At 40.6% G+C, this 16,063-nt stretch overlaps 1 protein-coding gene across 1 annotated transcript in view; it reads right to left on the bottom strand.

Moving 5' to 3' along the window:
* LMTK2 (lemur tyrosine kinase 2) overlaps positions 1-16,063 on the bottom strand; it is a 110,462-nt gene that overhangs the window by 56,176 nt on the left and 38,223 nt on the right. Inside the window, exons 3-4 of the mRNA XM_023192006.2 lie at positions 13,712-13,856; positions 3,189-3,262 (exon numbers count right to left, since the gene is read on the bottom strand). Coding sequence (XP_023047774.1) covers positions 3,189-3,262; positions 13,712-13,856 — 219 coding nt within the window. The remainder of the gene's footprint in view (positions 1-3,188; positions 3,263-13,711; positions 13,857-16,063) is intronic.

Raw genomic sequence — 16,063 nt, 5'->3', positions numbered from 1 at the left:
TATTCTTTTACATACTAACTCACCAAAAGCTTGGAAAACTCAAAATATTTTTCTTCAGCAAAAGGATAATTTTAAACCATTCACCAGATATTTACAATATTCACATATTTACGTATATTTCTTTTCCATTTATTTAAAAATGTATTTATACTTATTTGTATTTGAGTTATTTAAAAATGTATTCTACTTCAGGGACATTATTACTTCACAGAAGTGCAATTTATATGTTCAGTTCCAACATAACTCAAATGTTCCTCAAAAACACTTCCACTAAGTTTTGTTATTTAGTCTGCTACACGTATGAGAAGTAAACTGACAGATGTTAATTATAATCAATCATTGCCCTGAAACTTAAAAACCTATCATACTCCATCCAATGATACCCGGCCTTGATCTCCTACCAAAACTCCCTTCAAAACAGCCCACTGAAATCCACAGAACATGAAATGAGAATGTGCCGCCTCACAGAAAAACTAGCTACAAGGGAAATGCTAAATAATTTATAAAACAGGACAATGCCAAGGTATTCCAAAGTGCAATATTTAAGATGAAAATGAGAATAAAGGTTTTTATTTAACTCTAGAGAATGATAAAAAAAAAAGAGAATGATCAAAAAGACTTCTTTTAAAATAGTTCCTTTTAAAATAGATTAATTTTAATGTCCTGAAAATAGAGTAAGAACCTGAACAGAACTCAATGTGTTTATTAGAAATATAAGGACAGAAAAATGGAAGACAAGAAATTCTGATAATTAACTAAATCCCCCCCTTTTTTTTTTTTGAGACTGTCTTGCTCTGTCACCCAGTGGTGCAAATATGGCTCACTGCAGCCTCGAACTCCTGGGCCCTGGAGTTCCTTCTGCCTCAGCCTCCCGTGTAGCTGGAACCACAGGCATGTGCCACCCCACTCAGCTAATTTTTTTTTAAGAGATGGGGTTGTGTTATGTTGCCCAGGCTGGTCTCAAACTCCTCGCCTCAAATGATCCTCCCCACCTGGGCCTCCAAAAGCACTGGAATGACAGGCATGAGGCACCATGTCCGGCCTACTGCTCCTTGCGGAGTATAACTCAAGAGAGTTGTCTAAATGCACTGTCTCCTCTTTCTCTCTTGAATCCATTCCACACAAGGATGTGCCATCACCATTTCCCAGTGAGCAGCTTCTTCCAAGGATGCCAAGGAACTCACGCTGCTGAATCCTCATTCTCCCAGGCTTCATCTTCCTCCATTTGTAAGCTGTAGCATTACTACAATTAATCTTCTTGGAACTTTCAGAAGACTCCTATCTCCTGGGCTTCTCCCTCCTCACTGCTTCTCCCTGACTGCACTGGCCTCTCTGTGCTATAGGGCCTCCCCCCTGGTTTCCACTTTGAAATTCTCCATGACTTCACCTAGTCTCCTAGCTTTGAATACATTCTAACAGTGAGATCGCTCGGATTTACATCTCCAGCCTGGACCCTCTCTCCTCAACTCTTGCTCTGCATTTCCAGTTCAGCTACTTGGTGCCCCCACTGAGCTGTCTAACAGCCGACTCACATCTGACATAGCAAAGGTAAACTCCCGATTTCCTCCTCCTCCTGCCTCTCCTGCAGTGTCTGTTGCATTTCAGTTGACAGCAACTCTGTTCTTACAATTCATCAGGTCCTCAGCAGTCAACCTCACTGCCTTTCCTCCACAGTCCAAGTCTCATCCCCCCTAAGTCTGCACCCGCATGCTCTCGTCTGAACATCTGTCTTGGGTCCCACCCCTTCTTGCTGCCTCACCGCTACCATCCAAGTTCAAGCTGCCTGGGCCTCTCCCTGGATGCCTGTAGGAGCCTTCTAGTCCATCTCCTCCCTGCTTTCACCTTTCCCCTCTATGACTTCCAGAGTGATCCTTTTAAAAAGGTCACTCAATTACATCATGATCTCTCAAGCACCAGAGTATTTCCCTGTTTCACTCTGAGTAAGACAGTCTCTAGGCACACAATATCCCAGATCACCTGCCTGCCCTCTACCTCTCTGAGCCCACCTCCCACAACTTGTTTGCTGTGTGACCCTCCCAACTAGATATCTAAGCCTTGTGAAGACAGGGTGTTGTTTTATCTCTCATACAGGACTCCACTCAGGTCAAGGTTTGACTCATCTTCCTCCACATCGTGCCCCTAGCACCAATAACAATGGCTGCTACGTTAACAGGTTTTGCTGAATGGTGCGGAAGAGAACTCATACAGTTGGGAGGACATGAAAGATACAGACAATGCTGAAGGGAGGGAGAAGCAGCAGCAGATGGCTGACTACTGGGAAGTGCATCCTCCCATCATAAGCACCATGCTTACAATGTAATCCCTACTCCATTAGGAACCTCTTGCAGAGCACGACTGCGGTACTGTGGAAATGGGTGTAATTACTCCTTCTGAGCCATCTACGATAAAAAGATCAACAAAGCATTGTTACTACAGGCCACTTGACAGGCTATGAGAGAAGGCTAGTTCTTCATCATGGTCTTCGTTGTAAGACCGTATTTACAGTTCTAAAGTGGCTTAAGTGCTATAAGGGGAAGGGATTAAAAAAATAATCTAACCTGAGGAGGATACAAAACTGAAGCTGCTAAGATTCCAGGCTTCTTTTCCCTTCTTACTTTCTTATGTCAACAATTAGAAAAGTCTCCGATACATTTTTTTTAAAGGCCTTTGTTATGGTCGAAATGTTTGTGTCCTGTGTCCTCTCCAAATTGGTAAGCTGAAACCTAATAACCAACGTGATGGAGAGGAGGAGGGCCTTTGAGAGCAAATGGGATTCACATCCTTCCAAAAGAGGTCCCAGAGAGCTGCCCTGCCCTTCAACCACGTGAGGACGCAGCAGGAAGGCGCCACCTTCACCTGATGCTGAGTCAGCCAGCACCTCGATCTCGGACTTCCCAGCCTCCAGGACTGTGAGAAATAAATTTCTGTTGTTTATAAGCCACCCAGTTTATGATATTTTATTATAACAGCCTGTAAGCCATAAGACAACCTTCCCGGAAAAGGCTCGACACACAGCAAGGCTGAATCTCACGCCCCCACGCTGCCACAGGGGGAATGGGAAAGGAAACTCAATTAGTACTGCAGGGCCACAGGGCACGTGGAACTCCACACAACACAATTCTTCATCAGCCCTGCACTGAACACAGTATCATTCAGAGGGAAACAAACAGAAGCGAAGAGCATCTTACCTTTCCAAACCACCCATTTCCAATCTCCTGTATGTAGTTCAGACTGTGGCGGGCAACCTGAGACTTCAATCCCTCTGTAGAGAAAAAAACATTAAAAATGAAATGTAAGTATCTAACCAAAATAAAATAAATATTAAATATACAATCTATAAAGTAGAAACACATAAAGGCTTGTGCAAATAAAGGTAGGAATATATACATAAAACACCTCTTTTAAACGAATCATGCCAAAACAGCTTTAGGCTTTAAAACTGACAGTTTTTTTTAATGAGTTTCCTGCCAATTCTTTAATAACTCACATTGTTTTTTCTGATCTAACTACTCTCATGTAACCACCAATCACCACGCCAATGGCCTTTACTTAGTTCTTATTTTCATTTCTCTTGAACAGCTCACCTAGACATATGATTAACCCTCTTAAACTACTCTCCTTATTATTTTTTTTTTTTTTGAGACGGAGTCTTGCTCTGTCGCCTGGGCTGGAGTGCAGTGGCCGGATCTCAGCTCACTGCAAGCTCCGCCTCCCGGGTTTACGCCATTCTCCTGCCTCTGCCTCCGGAGTAGCTGGGACTACAGGCGCCCGCCACCTCGCCCAGCTCGTTTTTTGTATTTTTAGTAGAGACGGGGTTTCACCATGTTAGCCAGGATGGTCTCGATCTCCTGACCACGTGATCCGCCCGTCTCAGCCTCCCAAAGTGCTGGGATTACAGGCTCGAGCCACCACGCCCGGCTATTTTTTAAAAAGTTTTACCAAAGTATAATCAGTAAAGTCCACATATTTAAAGTATACACTTTGATACACATTAATATTTGTACGCACCTGTGGAACCATCACCTAAATAAAATATGGAACATCTCCATTACCCCTAAATCTTCTCATACCCACTAGTAATCCCTTCTACCTGCTCCCATCTCTGCACAACCATTCACGTGCTTTCTGCACTATACTTTGTATTTTCTAAACTGTTATGCAACCAGAATCATAAGGTATGTACTCTTTTTTCGATGGTATGGCTTATATAAATTATTTTAAGATTCAATCAAGGTCTGGAGTATATCAAGAGTTTATTCTTACTTTTATGACATAGAGATTTCCCCTGAATGAATATACCACAGTTTGTTTATTCATTCACAAGAGGATGGACATTCATGTCGTTTACAGGTTGAGGCTATCACAAATCAAGGTGGTATAAATACATGAATGCAAATCTTTGTAGGGACAAATGCTTTTGTTTCTCTTGAATAAATACGAAGGAGAGGAATGGTGAGATCATACGGGAGGTGTCTCTTTAACTTTTCAAGAAGCTGCCAACTGCTTCCTAAAAGATGACCAGCACATGAGAGTTCCAGTTGCTCTGTCTCTTTGCCACCACTTGGTGTAGTCAGTCTTTTTCATCTCAGCCATTCTAAAGGGTATGCAATCTTACTTTTCATTTTTATTTTCCTAATGCCTAATGATGTCAAGTCCCTTCTCATTTGCCTATCTGCCATCTGTATATCTTCAGAGGTGACATATCTTTGCAAACCTTTGCCTCATTTTTATTGGGCTGTTTCTTATTATTGAGTTTTGAAAGTTCTTTCTATCTTCTGAAACCAAGTCCTTTCACAAATATGTAATTTGCAAATGTCCATGGCTTGACTTTTCATTCTCTTAACACTGTTTTCCAAAACATTTTAAATTTTAAAATCTGAATTTGAATTTCCAAAAAGCTTTTAATTTTGATAAGGTCCAATTTATAAGTATTTCCTTTTGTGAATGGTGCTTTTAGTGTCCTATCTAATAAATCTTTGTCTAAAGATTATAAAGAGTTTATTCTAGAAGTTTTATAATTTTAGGTTCTACATTTAGGTTTATGACACATTCTGAGTTAATTTTTACATATGGTGCAAGGTATGGATCAAAGTTCGTTTGTTTGCCAATGAATATCCAGTCGCTCCAGCACCATTTAACTGCACCTGTCAAATTAACTGACAGTAGTGGAAATGGTGACAGCAGTGGGAATGGTGGAGCAGAGACATCTCCTCTGGCAGCTGTCCCTTCCAAGAAACACTGAAACTCTAGAACATGGTCAAAGATTTACAGCAATCAAAGCGAGCCAGGAGAAAGTCCACTGACACAGGGTAGAATATCTTTGTAGCTTTAACTTACCCTGCTTCCCCAATCTCCCTCCTCAGTGCAGCCTCAGTCTTAAAGATGACCTGTGTTCCCAGGTGGGTACCAGGGTCCACAGGAAGCACAGTGGACCTTATTCCCAAGGAACTATGTTTGTCTTGACCTAACTAGGGTTGCCCTGAGGAACTGCCACAAGTGGTTTCTCTTGGTTTCACAAAACTCACAATTCTATCAGGATGAAGTGGTCACATATTCCTCGAAAACAGCAAAAGGCAAATGAGAACAAGCTACTGCCACCTAGGGCAAAAAGTAACAGTCAAGGCCAACAGTACACATGCTGAGAGCTTTGGCAGAAGAGCTGGGGAGTGAGATTTTGGAAGAGAAAGGGGGCTTTGGAAAGCTCCTGTGTAGAAGGGAACCTAGATAGCCACGTGTATGCTCAGGGCAGGATGCGTGCTCAGAAAGGCTGAGAAGAACACAGGCTTTCAGCTGGGGCTGGTCTCCAGGCCCAATACAAGAAGGAAGTGAAGGCTAAGGCAGGGTTATAAACGGCCTGGCTAGGTGTTGAAGGAGTGCCCTAACAGAGCCAATCTGCAAAGACCTAGACAATATTTTTTGTTTTCTTTCTTCACTACTACTTCTCTTTTGCACATCACATTATTCAAAATGTCCAGTTTCAAACAAAAAAATTATGAACATGCAAAGAAACAAAAATGTGGCCCATTCACAGGTAAAAATGAATGAACGGAAACTGTTGCTGAGAAAACAGATATTGGACTAATTATTAGACATGACTTTATTTTTTATTTTTATTTATTATTATTATTTTTTGAGACGGAGTCTCTCTCTGTCGCCCTGGCCAGAGTGCAGTGGCACGATCTCAGCTCACTGCAAGCTCCATCTCCTGTATTCACACCATTCTCCTGTCTCAGCTGCCCAAGTAGCTGGGACTACAGGCACCCGCCACCACGCACAGCTAATTTTTTTTTTTTTTTGAGACGGAGTCTCGCTCTGTCCCCCAGGCTGGAGTGCAGTGGCGCGTTCCTGGCTCACTGCAAGCTCCGCCTCCCAGGTTCACGTCATTCTCCTACCTCAGCCTCCTAAGTAGCTGGGACTATAGGCGCCCGCCACCATGCCTGGCTAATTTTTTGCAGTTTTAGTAGAGATGGGGTTTCACCGTGGTCTCAATCTCCTGACCTTGTGATCCGCCCACTTTGGCCTCCCAAAGTGCTGGGATTACAGGCGTGAGCCACCACGCCCGGCCGCTAATTTTTTGTATTTTTAGTAGAGACAAGGTTTCACCGTGTTAGCCAGGATGGTCTCAATCTCTTGACCTTGTGATCGATCTGCCTGCCTTGGCCTCCCAAAGTGCTGGGATTATAGGCATTAGCCACTGTGCCTGGCCCAAGACTTTATTTTTTTAATTAATTTTTTTTTCCTTTCTTTTTTTTGAGATTGAGTCTCGCTCTGTCACCCAGGCTGGAGTGCAGCGGCACAATCTTGGCTCACTGCAACCTCTGCCTGCCGGGCTCAAGTGATTCTCCTGCCTCAGCCTCCCAAGTGGCTGGGACTACAGGCAAGCATCAGCACTCCTGGCTAACTTTTTTTGTATTTTTCATAGAGATGGGTTTCCCCATGTTGGGCAGGCTGGTCTCGAACTACTGACCTCATGTGATCCACCCACATCGGCCTCACAAAGTGCTGGGATTACAGGCATAAGCCATCACACCTGGTCTAATTTTTTTTCTTTGAGACAGGGTCTCACTCTGTCACTCAGGCTGGAGTGCAATGGTGCAATCTCTAAATGCAACCTCTGCCTCTCGGGTTCAAGTGATTCTCCTACCTCAACCTCCTGAGTAGCTGGGACTACAGGCACAAGCTACCACACCTGGCTAATTTTTATATTTTTTGCAGAGATGGGGTTTCACTATGTTGGCGAGGCTGGTCTTGAACTCCTGATCTTGGCCTCTCAAAGTGCTGGAATTACAGGCGTGAGCCACCATGCCCAGCCTAGACAAGACTTTACATCAACTGTAGTGAGTATGTTCAGAGAGTTAAAGGAAATGATGGACAAAGAACCAAAGGAAACCAGGAGAATGAGTTTCCCCCAAATAGAGAAGAATTTCTCTAGAAATTCTAGAAGAAGCTTGACCTGGAAAGCACAGTTAAGTGTTTCAACAACAAATTTGAGTGAACAAAATCAGTGAACTTAAAAATGGATCAAATGAAGTTATCTAGTCTGAAAAGCAGAAAGGAAAAAGGATGAAGAAAAAGGAACAGAGCCCAAGGAACTTGTGGGACACCGTCAAATAAACCAAGAGACATATTATCCATTAGAGTCCCAGAAGGAGGTGAGAGAGAAAAGGAAACAGGGCATGAATCTACACATTCAAAAAACTCCAAGTAAGATAAACTTGGTCAGGCACAGTGGCTCATGCCTGTAATCCCAACACTTTGGGAGGCTGAGGTGGGAGGACTGCTTGAGCCCAGAAGTTTGAGACCAGCTTAGGCAACACAGTGAGATTCTGTCTCTATAAGAAATTAAAAATAAATTAGTCAGGAGTGGTAGCATGCACTTGTAGTCCCAGCTATTTGGGAGGCTGAGGTGGGAGGATCACTTGAGCCCAGAAATCGAGGCTGCAGTAAACCGTGATTGCACCACTGCAATCTAGCCTGGGTGACAAAGTGAGACTTTAAAAAAAAAAAAAAAAAAAAGGTAAGATAAACTCAAAGAGATTCACACTGAGAGATAAACTATAGAAAATCGAAGAGAGAATCCTGAAAGCAGCAAGAGAAAAGCAATTCATCACGTACAAGGGATCCTCAATAAGATTAACAACCAATTACTCAAAAGAATCCATGGGGGCTAGAAGGTAGTGGGATGACACAGAGAAAGTGCTGAAAGCAAATACCTCTGAATTCTATATCTGGCCAAACTATCTTTTAAAAATGAAGGAGAAATTAAGACATTCTGAGATAAACAAATGTTTGGAGAGTTTGCTGCCAGTATACCTGCCCTACAACAAAGGCTAATGGTAGTCCTCCAGGCTGAAATAAAAGGACACTAAACAGTAACCCAAAGCCATCTGAAGAAATAAAGATCTCCAGTAAAGGTAACTATATAGGTAAATACAAAAGTCATTATTACTGTACTATTGGTGTCTAACTCCTCTTTTTATTTCCTACACAATTTAATATATAAACGCATTAAAAAAATTATAACTGTGTTAACAGGCACAAAATGTATAAAGATATAATTTCTGACAACAATATAAAGGGATGGGATGGAGCTGTATAGGAGCAGAGTTTGTGTGCTGTTGAACCTAAGCTGTTATCAATTCAAAAGTTTTATCAATTGGGGATGTTAATTGTAATCATTGTAATCCCTAAGAAAATATCTAAAAATATAATCCAAAGGGAATGAGAAGGGAATCAAAATAGTACATCAAAAAATTTTTCCTTGATTACAACCACTACAGATTATTTTGTTCCTTCTCCCACTCCCACTGGTTCACTAGACTTAAAAAAAAAAAAAAAAAAAAAAAAAAAACTATCAGAATCCCAGTGGCCTGTTTTACAGAAATACGAAGGCTGATCCTTACATTCAGCTGGAATTTTAAGAAATCCCAAATAGGCAAAAGGATTTTGAAAAAGAAAAACAAAGACTCATATATCGTGATTTCAAAACTTACTATAAAACAAAAGCTACAGTAATCAAAATGGTGTGGTACTGGCATAGGGACGGACATACAGATCAAGAGTCTGTATCAAGCTGGACATACAGCCGAGAGTCCAGAAATAAACACAAACAAATACGGTAAACTGATTTTCAAAAAGGGTTCCAAGACAATTCAATAGGAAAAGAACAGTCTCTCAAACCCTGTTAACTGAGACAACTGGATATCTACGTATAAAAGAATTAAGGTGGATCCTTACCTCACACCATATAAAAGAATTAAATCAAAATTGATCAAAGAGCAAGAGCTAAAACTGTAAAACTCATAGAAGACAACAGAGAGACAAATCTTCACGACCAGGGATTTGGCAATAGTTTCTTAAATATGACACCAAAAGCACAAGCACTAAAAGTAAAAAACAGATAAACTGGACTTCATCAAAATTAAATTGGAAAACTTTTATGCATCAAAGGACACTATCAAGAGAGGGAAAGAGAATATACAGAATTTAAGAAATATTTGCAATTCACGTTATTATGACATGATTATGATTAAGAGAATGGTATTGGGACAAGAAATACACAAATTAATGACAGAGAATAGAAAGCCTAAAATAGAACCATACACACATGGAGGCAGAGAGAAAAGGAAGGATCAGTGAATGAATGAAGCTGAAAAACCACAGCAATCTATAAGGAAAGCTGAAGTTGGATTTCCTCCTAACACCATCCTCAAAAATCAACTCAAGATGGGTTTTATATCTAAATCTCAAAGCAAAAGCTTAAAATATTTTTTAAAAGGTATTATTTTAATCACAGAATAAGAAAGAATTTCTTAAGACCACAAAAAGTTCTAACTCTAAAAAGGGCTTAAATTTCAAACTCTTAAAAAAAAACTATAAAATTTACTATATTAAAATCAGGAACCCTGTTCATCAAAAAATCCTTTTTTGTATATGTGTGATTTTTTTTCTTTTTTTTTTTTTTTTTTTTAGTGTACCATTTTGATTCCCACTTCATTTCCTTTTCTGTAAATTTTTTAGTGGTTACCATGGGGATTACAGTCAGCATCCTAAATTTATAACAATCTAGTTTGAATTGATACCAATTCAGCTTCAAAAGCAAAGGCATTATCCATTAGATACTCAACTGGCAGGAATATAAATTGGTACAACTCCTGCAGAGGGTAAGGTGGCAAGACTCATCAAAATTATAAACACATGCACTCTTTGACCCACTTTAAGAAATGTATTCTATAGATACCAGTACAACCACCTGCAAAACAACAACAGATACAAGCTTTATCTGTTTTCACATTAGAAACAAGCCAAATATCCATCAACAGGGGGCTGTTTAAAAAAACTGTGCTAAACTATACAATCTACATAGTACGAACCTAGAAGCAAGAATACATACGCTTTAATGATATGGAAAGATCTCCAAGGTACATTGGTAAGTGAAAAAAGGCAAGATGCAGAATAATGAATTTACCATGACACCTTTGAGTTAAAAAAACAAAAAAAAAAGGAGGACTATGCACGTGTGTGGGTGGGGGCATATAGATATGTCTGTACCTACCTTCCTCTAAATTTTCCTGTGAACCTCAAACTTCTCTACAAAAAGTCTTTTAAAAAACAAAAAGAATTACTCTGTCTCAAAAGAAAAAAAAAAATTTAAAGTCAATGTAAATGGAAGTGAGGGGAGATGCCTGCATCAACAAATTCTGGAAAGGTGTATGAAAAAACAAGAACCAAAAGTGCAGCTGTTACTTAGGGAAGGCAGCGGTGGAAAATAGGTCAGATTTAAATACCACAGGGAGACCTTCCAATATATATACTCTTTTTTCTTTCTTTTTCTTTTTGAGATGGAGTCTCCCTCTGTCCCCCAGGCTGGAGTGCAGTGGCCCGATCTTGGCTCACTGCAAGCTCCACCTCCCAGGTTCACGTCATTCTCCTGCCTCAGCCTCCTGAGTAGCTGGGACTACAGGCGCCCGCCAACACACCTGGCTAAATTTTTTTTGTATTTTTAGTAGAGACAGGGTTTCACCGTGTTAGCCAGGACAGTCTCAATCTCCTGACCTCATGATTCACCTGCCTTGACCTCCCAAAGTGTTGGGATTACAGGCACGAACAACAGCGCCCGGTCTCAATATATACTTTTTGTAATGTTATGGTTTTTGAACCAAGTGAATATATTATCTATGCAAAAAATAAAATACATTTAAAAAAAGAAAAATAATGGTAGAGCTTGTAGACTTGCTTGTGAGTATGTGGTATATCTTTTTCACGTAATATATCACAAATATCTTTCATAGTCAAATACAGTTCACCTTGATCCTTTTATAGGAACACATAAATCTCCGCTGTATCGACTGACTGTAATTTAGCAAATCACATACTGACAGACATTTAATCTGTTTCCATCTTACCCTGCCAAACAACACTGCAATAAATTCCTTTGCACATGCATATTTGCACACTTGCCCAATTAGTTCCTAAAGATAAATTACTAAAAGTGGAACTGCTCGATCAAGAGTCAACATATCTCATATTTTGATACTTGTTGCCAGACTACCACTCCAGAAAGAACATCTTCAGCAATTTATAGTTGCACTAATCATAGTGGATGAGACTGCCTGCTGCCCTCCACATGCTCGCCCATCACTACCCTGGTATCATTTCTTTTCGTCTTTACTTATCTGCTATCAGCTTAAGTCTGCACTTCTTTAATTAGTAACGAGGTTACTACAATTATTGACCATTTGAGATTCTCCTTTCATGTATGTCATCAGCTTATTTATTCTAGTAGCGTGTTACTTTTTCTCCCAGATTTGTTTGTACTCTTAATATGTAACCGCTTTTAATCCTGTTTGTAGTTTACAAATATTTTTTACGACTCTGTCAATCTGTGTGTGGTGTCTTTTTCTATACAGAATATTTCATTTTTGTATATCAGATTTGGCAGTATGTTCCTTTATGGATTATGGATTTGATGCATGCTTGGAAAGGCCTCTCATATCCCAAGATGATAAAAATATTCTGAGGGTATTCTATGCAGAGAAATTTAAAATTTCTTCCTATGAAGAGGGATATTAGGGTACAGGGCTTCCGTAAAACAGAAAGGGGTGTGTATATAAACAAAATTACAATGGCTGCCCAGGTCACCATAATTTCTTTTCTGCCCACATCTGACTGTGCTCCCATCCATCCCCAGTAGATCCTGAAGAGAAGCTGTCTGTCTGTCCCCACCTTCCTGACCAGTGATGGCTCTGCATCCTGTGACTTAGGTGAAGACAACCAGAATGTCCCTCCAAAGGGTTTTCTTGCTGGCCTGAGGAGAGAGAGAAAGAAGCTCCTTTTCTCTATGGCTTTAAAACTACAAGGGAATGAGTGTGGAGCTGCTGGCAGCCAACCTCCCTACTGAGCAGAGAAGCTGCCTGAGAGATTCAGCAGATATGCAAAGAGAAGAGAGAATCAGAAATGAATTAAAATGCTGATGGTGTTCCAGGCCCTGGTTCTAGCTGTCTCCAAGGTCAGCTGAACCCCTGCTCTTCCTACGCTCTGGGTCCATGTGTCAGAAAATTCCCTTTTCCACTTAATCTGATCTGAATTGGAATTCAGCTACTTGAAATGAATCCACGGGTGATCGACTACGGGCCTGTAAAAGCTCTGAGAAGGCTCTAAAGGTTTTTCTTAAGTATAAAGGAAAGCAAATTATCAAACAAGCAACAATAAAATATTTCCATTTAGAGTAAGTATACTTAAGTTATCCCAAGAATATATTAGACCTCCTTCTAAACTTCATTATTTTGGTTGGAGTAAGGGTATTGTTATTTACAGCAATTAAAGCTAAACACTTCAGGTTGTTTTTTTTTTAAGGCTGCAAAATCTATAAATTTAAATATATTCTTACTTTACAAATATTTAAATGAATTGCACCAGCTATGTTACGTTCCATCTGGTTTGTTCTTGTAGTCATGCCTGCCTGCAGTGGTATCAGTTCAGGGGTTTATTCTGCCCTAAGCAGAGCCCACAATGTGTGTCACACCGGCAAAGGTAGTCCTAGCACCTACAGACTTACATAGCCTTCTTGCGGCAATCTCAGAAAACCCTACTTCTTGAACCTATCTCTTTTGTCAAAGCAAAAGCTTAAAATATTTTTTAAAAGGTATTATTTTAATCGCAGAATAAGAATTTCTTAAGACCACAAAAAGTTCTAACTCTAAAAAGGGCTTAAATTTCAAACTCTAAAAAAAACTCTAGTCACTTTCTATTTTTTCACAAGACATCAATTAACATAGAATCAAACCTCTATCTGAAGAAGCTTAGAAAAGTCAATCTGATCAACATATCCAAACATTCCTCTCCTACCCAAATGCGGGGCATCCAAGTGGAAGCCAGCAGTGTCCTACTCAGCAAGGTGAGCCGTAGCCAGAACTAGCAGAGAAACCAGCTCCAGAACAGAGCCTGGGAGTTCTGTCCAGGTGTTCAATGTTAATGAATCAAAGAGACGCGTTTTATTCTCATATCAGACCCAGGGTCCAGAAAGGAGAAGACAACGCTACTGCAGGGATACAATGGGCCTGACCACTAGAATTCAGCTTCACTGGGAGCAGAAGGAAGAGAAATAAACCAAAGAGGAGATGGGCAGTCCAATATTTATGATAGCTAGGCTCCCACTCTCACATCTCAGAAACAACTCATGAAAATGCGGCATTAGGCTGTATGGTCTTACCTACAGAAGGCTGGAATTGCGAGGGAGCTGGGAGTGAAATATTTGGTACTGAAAGTGTGAAGACCTCTGCTGGGGACTGAACAGAGGGGGTATCTTCTGCTGGTGGTGTGAAATCTATCTCATCATCAAAATTATCTTCAAATTCCTAAAATGAAAGAGAGCAAGCATTAAAAAACCATTGGCTAACACTTAAAACTGGAACATATTTATGCACTCATTTGGAACTTGCTGCCACAATTTTTTTTTTCCAGTTTGTACTTAATGTTAAGTAAAATGCATATGTAATTGTGTTCTCTGACTCCAAACAGCAGAATACTAAGACAGGAAAATAAATTATACATATTTCATGTAACTTTTAAAACTGTTAGTTTGGGCCGGGTGCGGTGGCTCAAGCCTGTAATCCCAGCACTTTGGGAGGCCGAGACGGGTGGATCACGAGGTCAGGAGATCGAGACCATCCTGGCTAACACGGTGAAACCCCGTCTCTACTAAAAAATACAAAAAGCTAGCCGGGCGAGGTGGCTGGCGCCTGTAGTCCCAGCTACTTGGGAGGCTGAGGCAGGAGAATGGCGTGAACCCGGGAGGCGGAGCTTGCAGTGAGCTGAGATCCGGCCACTGCACTCCAGCCCGGGCGACAGAGCGAGACGCCTTCTCAAAAAAAAAAAAAAAACTGTTAGTTTGAAGTTAAATGCAATGGAATTTACACGAAAATACTCTTCTAGGCTTAAAAATTTACTTTTAAATGACCCTACAGTTTAAGGAATTCTTTTTTTTTTGAGGCAAGGTTTTGGTCTATTGCCTGGCTGGACAGTGGCTGGAGCACAGTGGCATGATCATGGCTCACTGCAGCCTGGACCTCCAGGGCCCACGCGAGCCTCCTACCTCAGCCTCCCGAGTAGCTGGGGCCATAGGCATGCATCACCACGCTCAGCTAATTTTTTGATTTTTTTTTTTTCTGTAGTGGCAGAGTCTATGTTGCCCAGGCTGGTCTCAAACTCCTGAGCTCAAGCAACCCTCCTGTCTAAGTCTCCCAAAGTGTTAGGATTACAGGTGTTAGCCACCGTGCCTGGCCAAGCAATTATTTTAAAATTACTACTTTTGTGACATGATTCTTTGCCTACTGAATCAAAATAAATCATTTTATTTTAAAGTTGTATATGCATTTCTAATTGAAATGTGATTTCTATTAAAATAAATGTTGAAAGACTCAGAAAAGATGTTTTTAAGTGAGTTCTATTTCTCTGAAAAGAGTAACAATGGAAACATTACTAAATTAGCTAAAAAAAACCACCAGGATCTGACCCACAAAGCTCACTTAAAAAAACTGGCTTTCTAAAGATGACAACTTTACAACTCTGGATGCAGGCAGGTGAAGTGGCTCATGCCTGTAATCCCAGCACTTTGGGAGGCTGAGGCAGGTGGATCACTTGAGCCCAAGAGCTCTAGACCAGCCTGGGCAACATGGCAAGACACTGTTTCTACAAATAATAATTTTTAAAAATTAGCCAGGTGTGGTGGATTGGGACTACTGGAGTAGTCCTAGCTACTCAGGAGGCTGAGGGAGGATTGCCTGAGCCTGGGAGGTCAAGGCTGGGTGACAGAGCGAGACCCTGTCTCAATAAATAAATAAATAAATAAAGTTGTGGAAACCTTTTACATGACGTTTGGTGGGAAGCTATCGCAACTCTTCCTGTCACCATTCTGGTGAACTGGTATACCTTGATATCCATGTCAATTTACCATAGACACGGCCAATTATCAAGTCATTCATCAAATCATTTGTTCAGATAATTAACATGTACCACCCCTCCAGGCACCACAACAGAAGCTGGGAACAGATCAGCGAACAAGACTGTTCTCCACTGAACGGTCTATGAACTTTTATTTTCATTTTTTCTACCACCTCTCCTAGCCCCGCAATCCAATACAAGAAAAAAACTAAAAGTTACAATGGTAGATTTCTCTAACACTTGTGTCTCCATATGCATGTGAGAAGACATTATTCTCATATATGTTCTCCAATGCATTAAAGGACATTATTGCTATCTGTATTGATGAGTTGGAAGCAAGAAAAATGAGGTACTGTAACTTCAGTCTGGGAGGGTATTTTTGAACAAGAGGAAATCCTTCAATTTTTCTTTTGGACATTTCTTTTTTTTTTTTTTCATTTTATTTATTTATTTATTTTTATTATACTTTAAGTTCTAGGGTACATGTGCATAGCGTGCAGGTTTGTTACATATGTATACTTGTGCCATGTTGGTGTGCTGCATCCATCAACTCGTCAGCACCCATCAATTCATCATTTATATCAGGTATAACTCCCAATGCAATCCCTCCCCCCTCCCCCCT

The sequence above is a fragment of the Piliocolobus tephrosceles genome, chromosome 8 (assembly GCF_002776525.5).
Source record: "Piliocolobus tephrosceles isolate RC106 chromosome 8, ASM277652v3, whole genome shotgun sequence".
Lineage (NCBI taxonomy): Eukaryota > Metazoa > Chordata > Mammalia > Primates > Cercopithecidae > Piliocolobus > Piliocolobus tephrosceles.
This window is presented reverse-complemented; position numbering and strand designations above follow the sequence as displayed.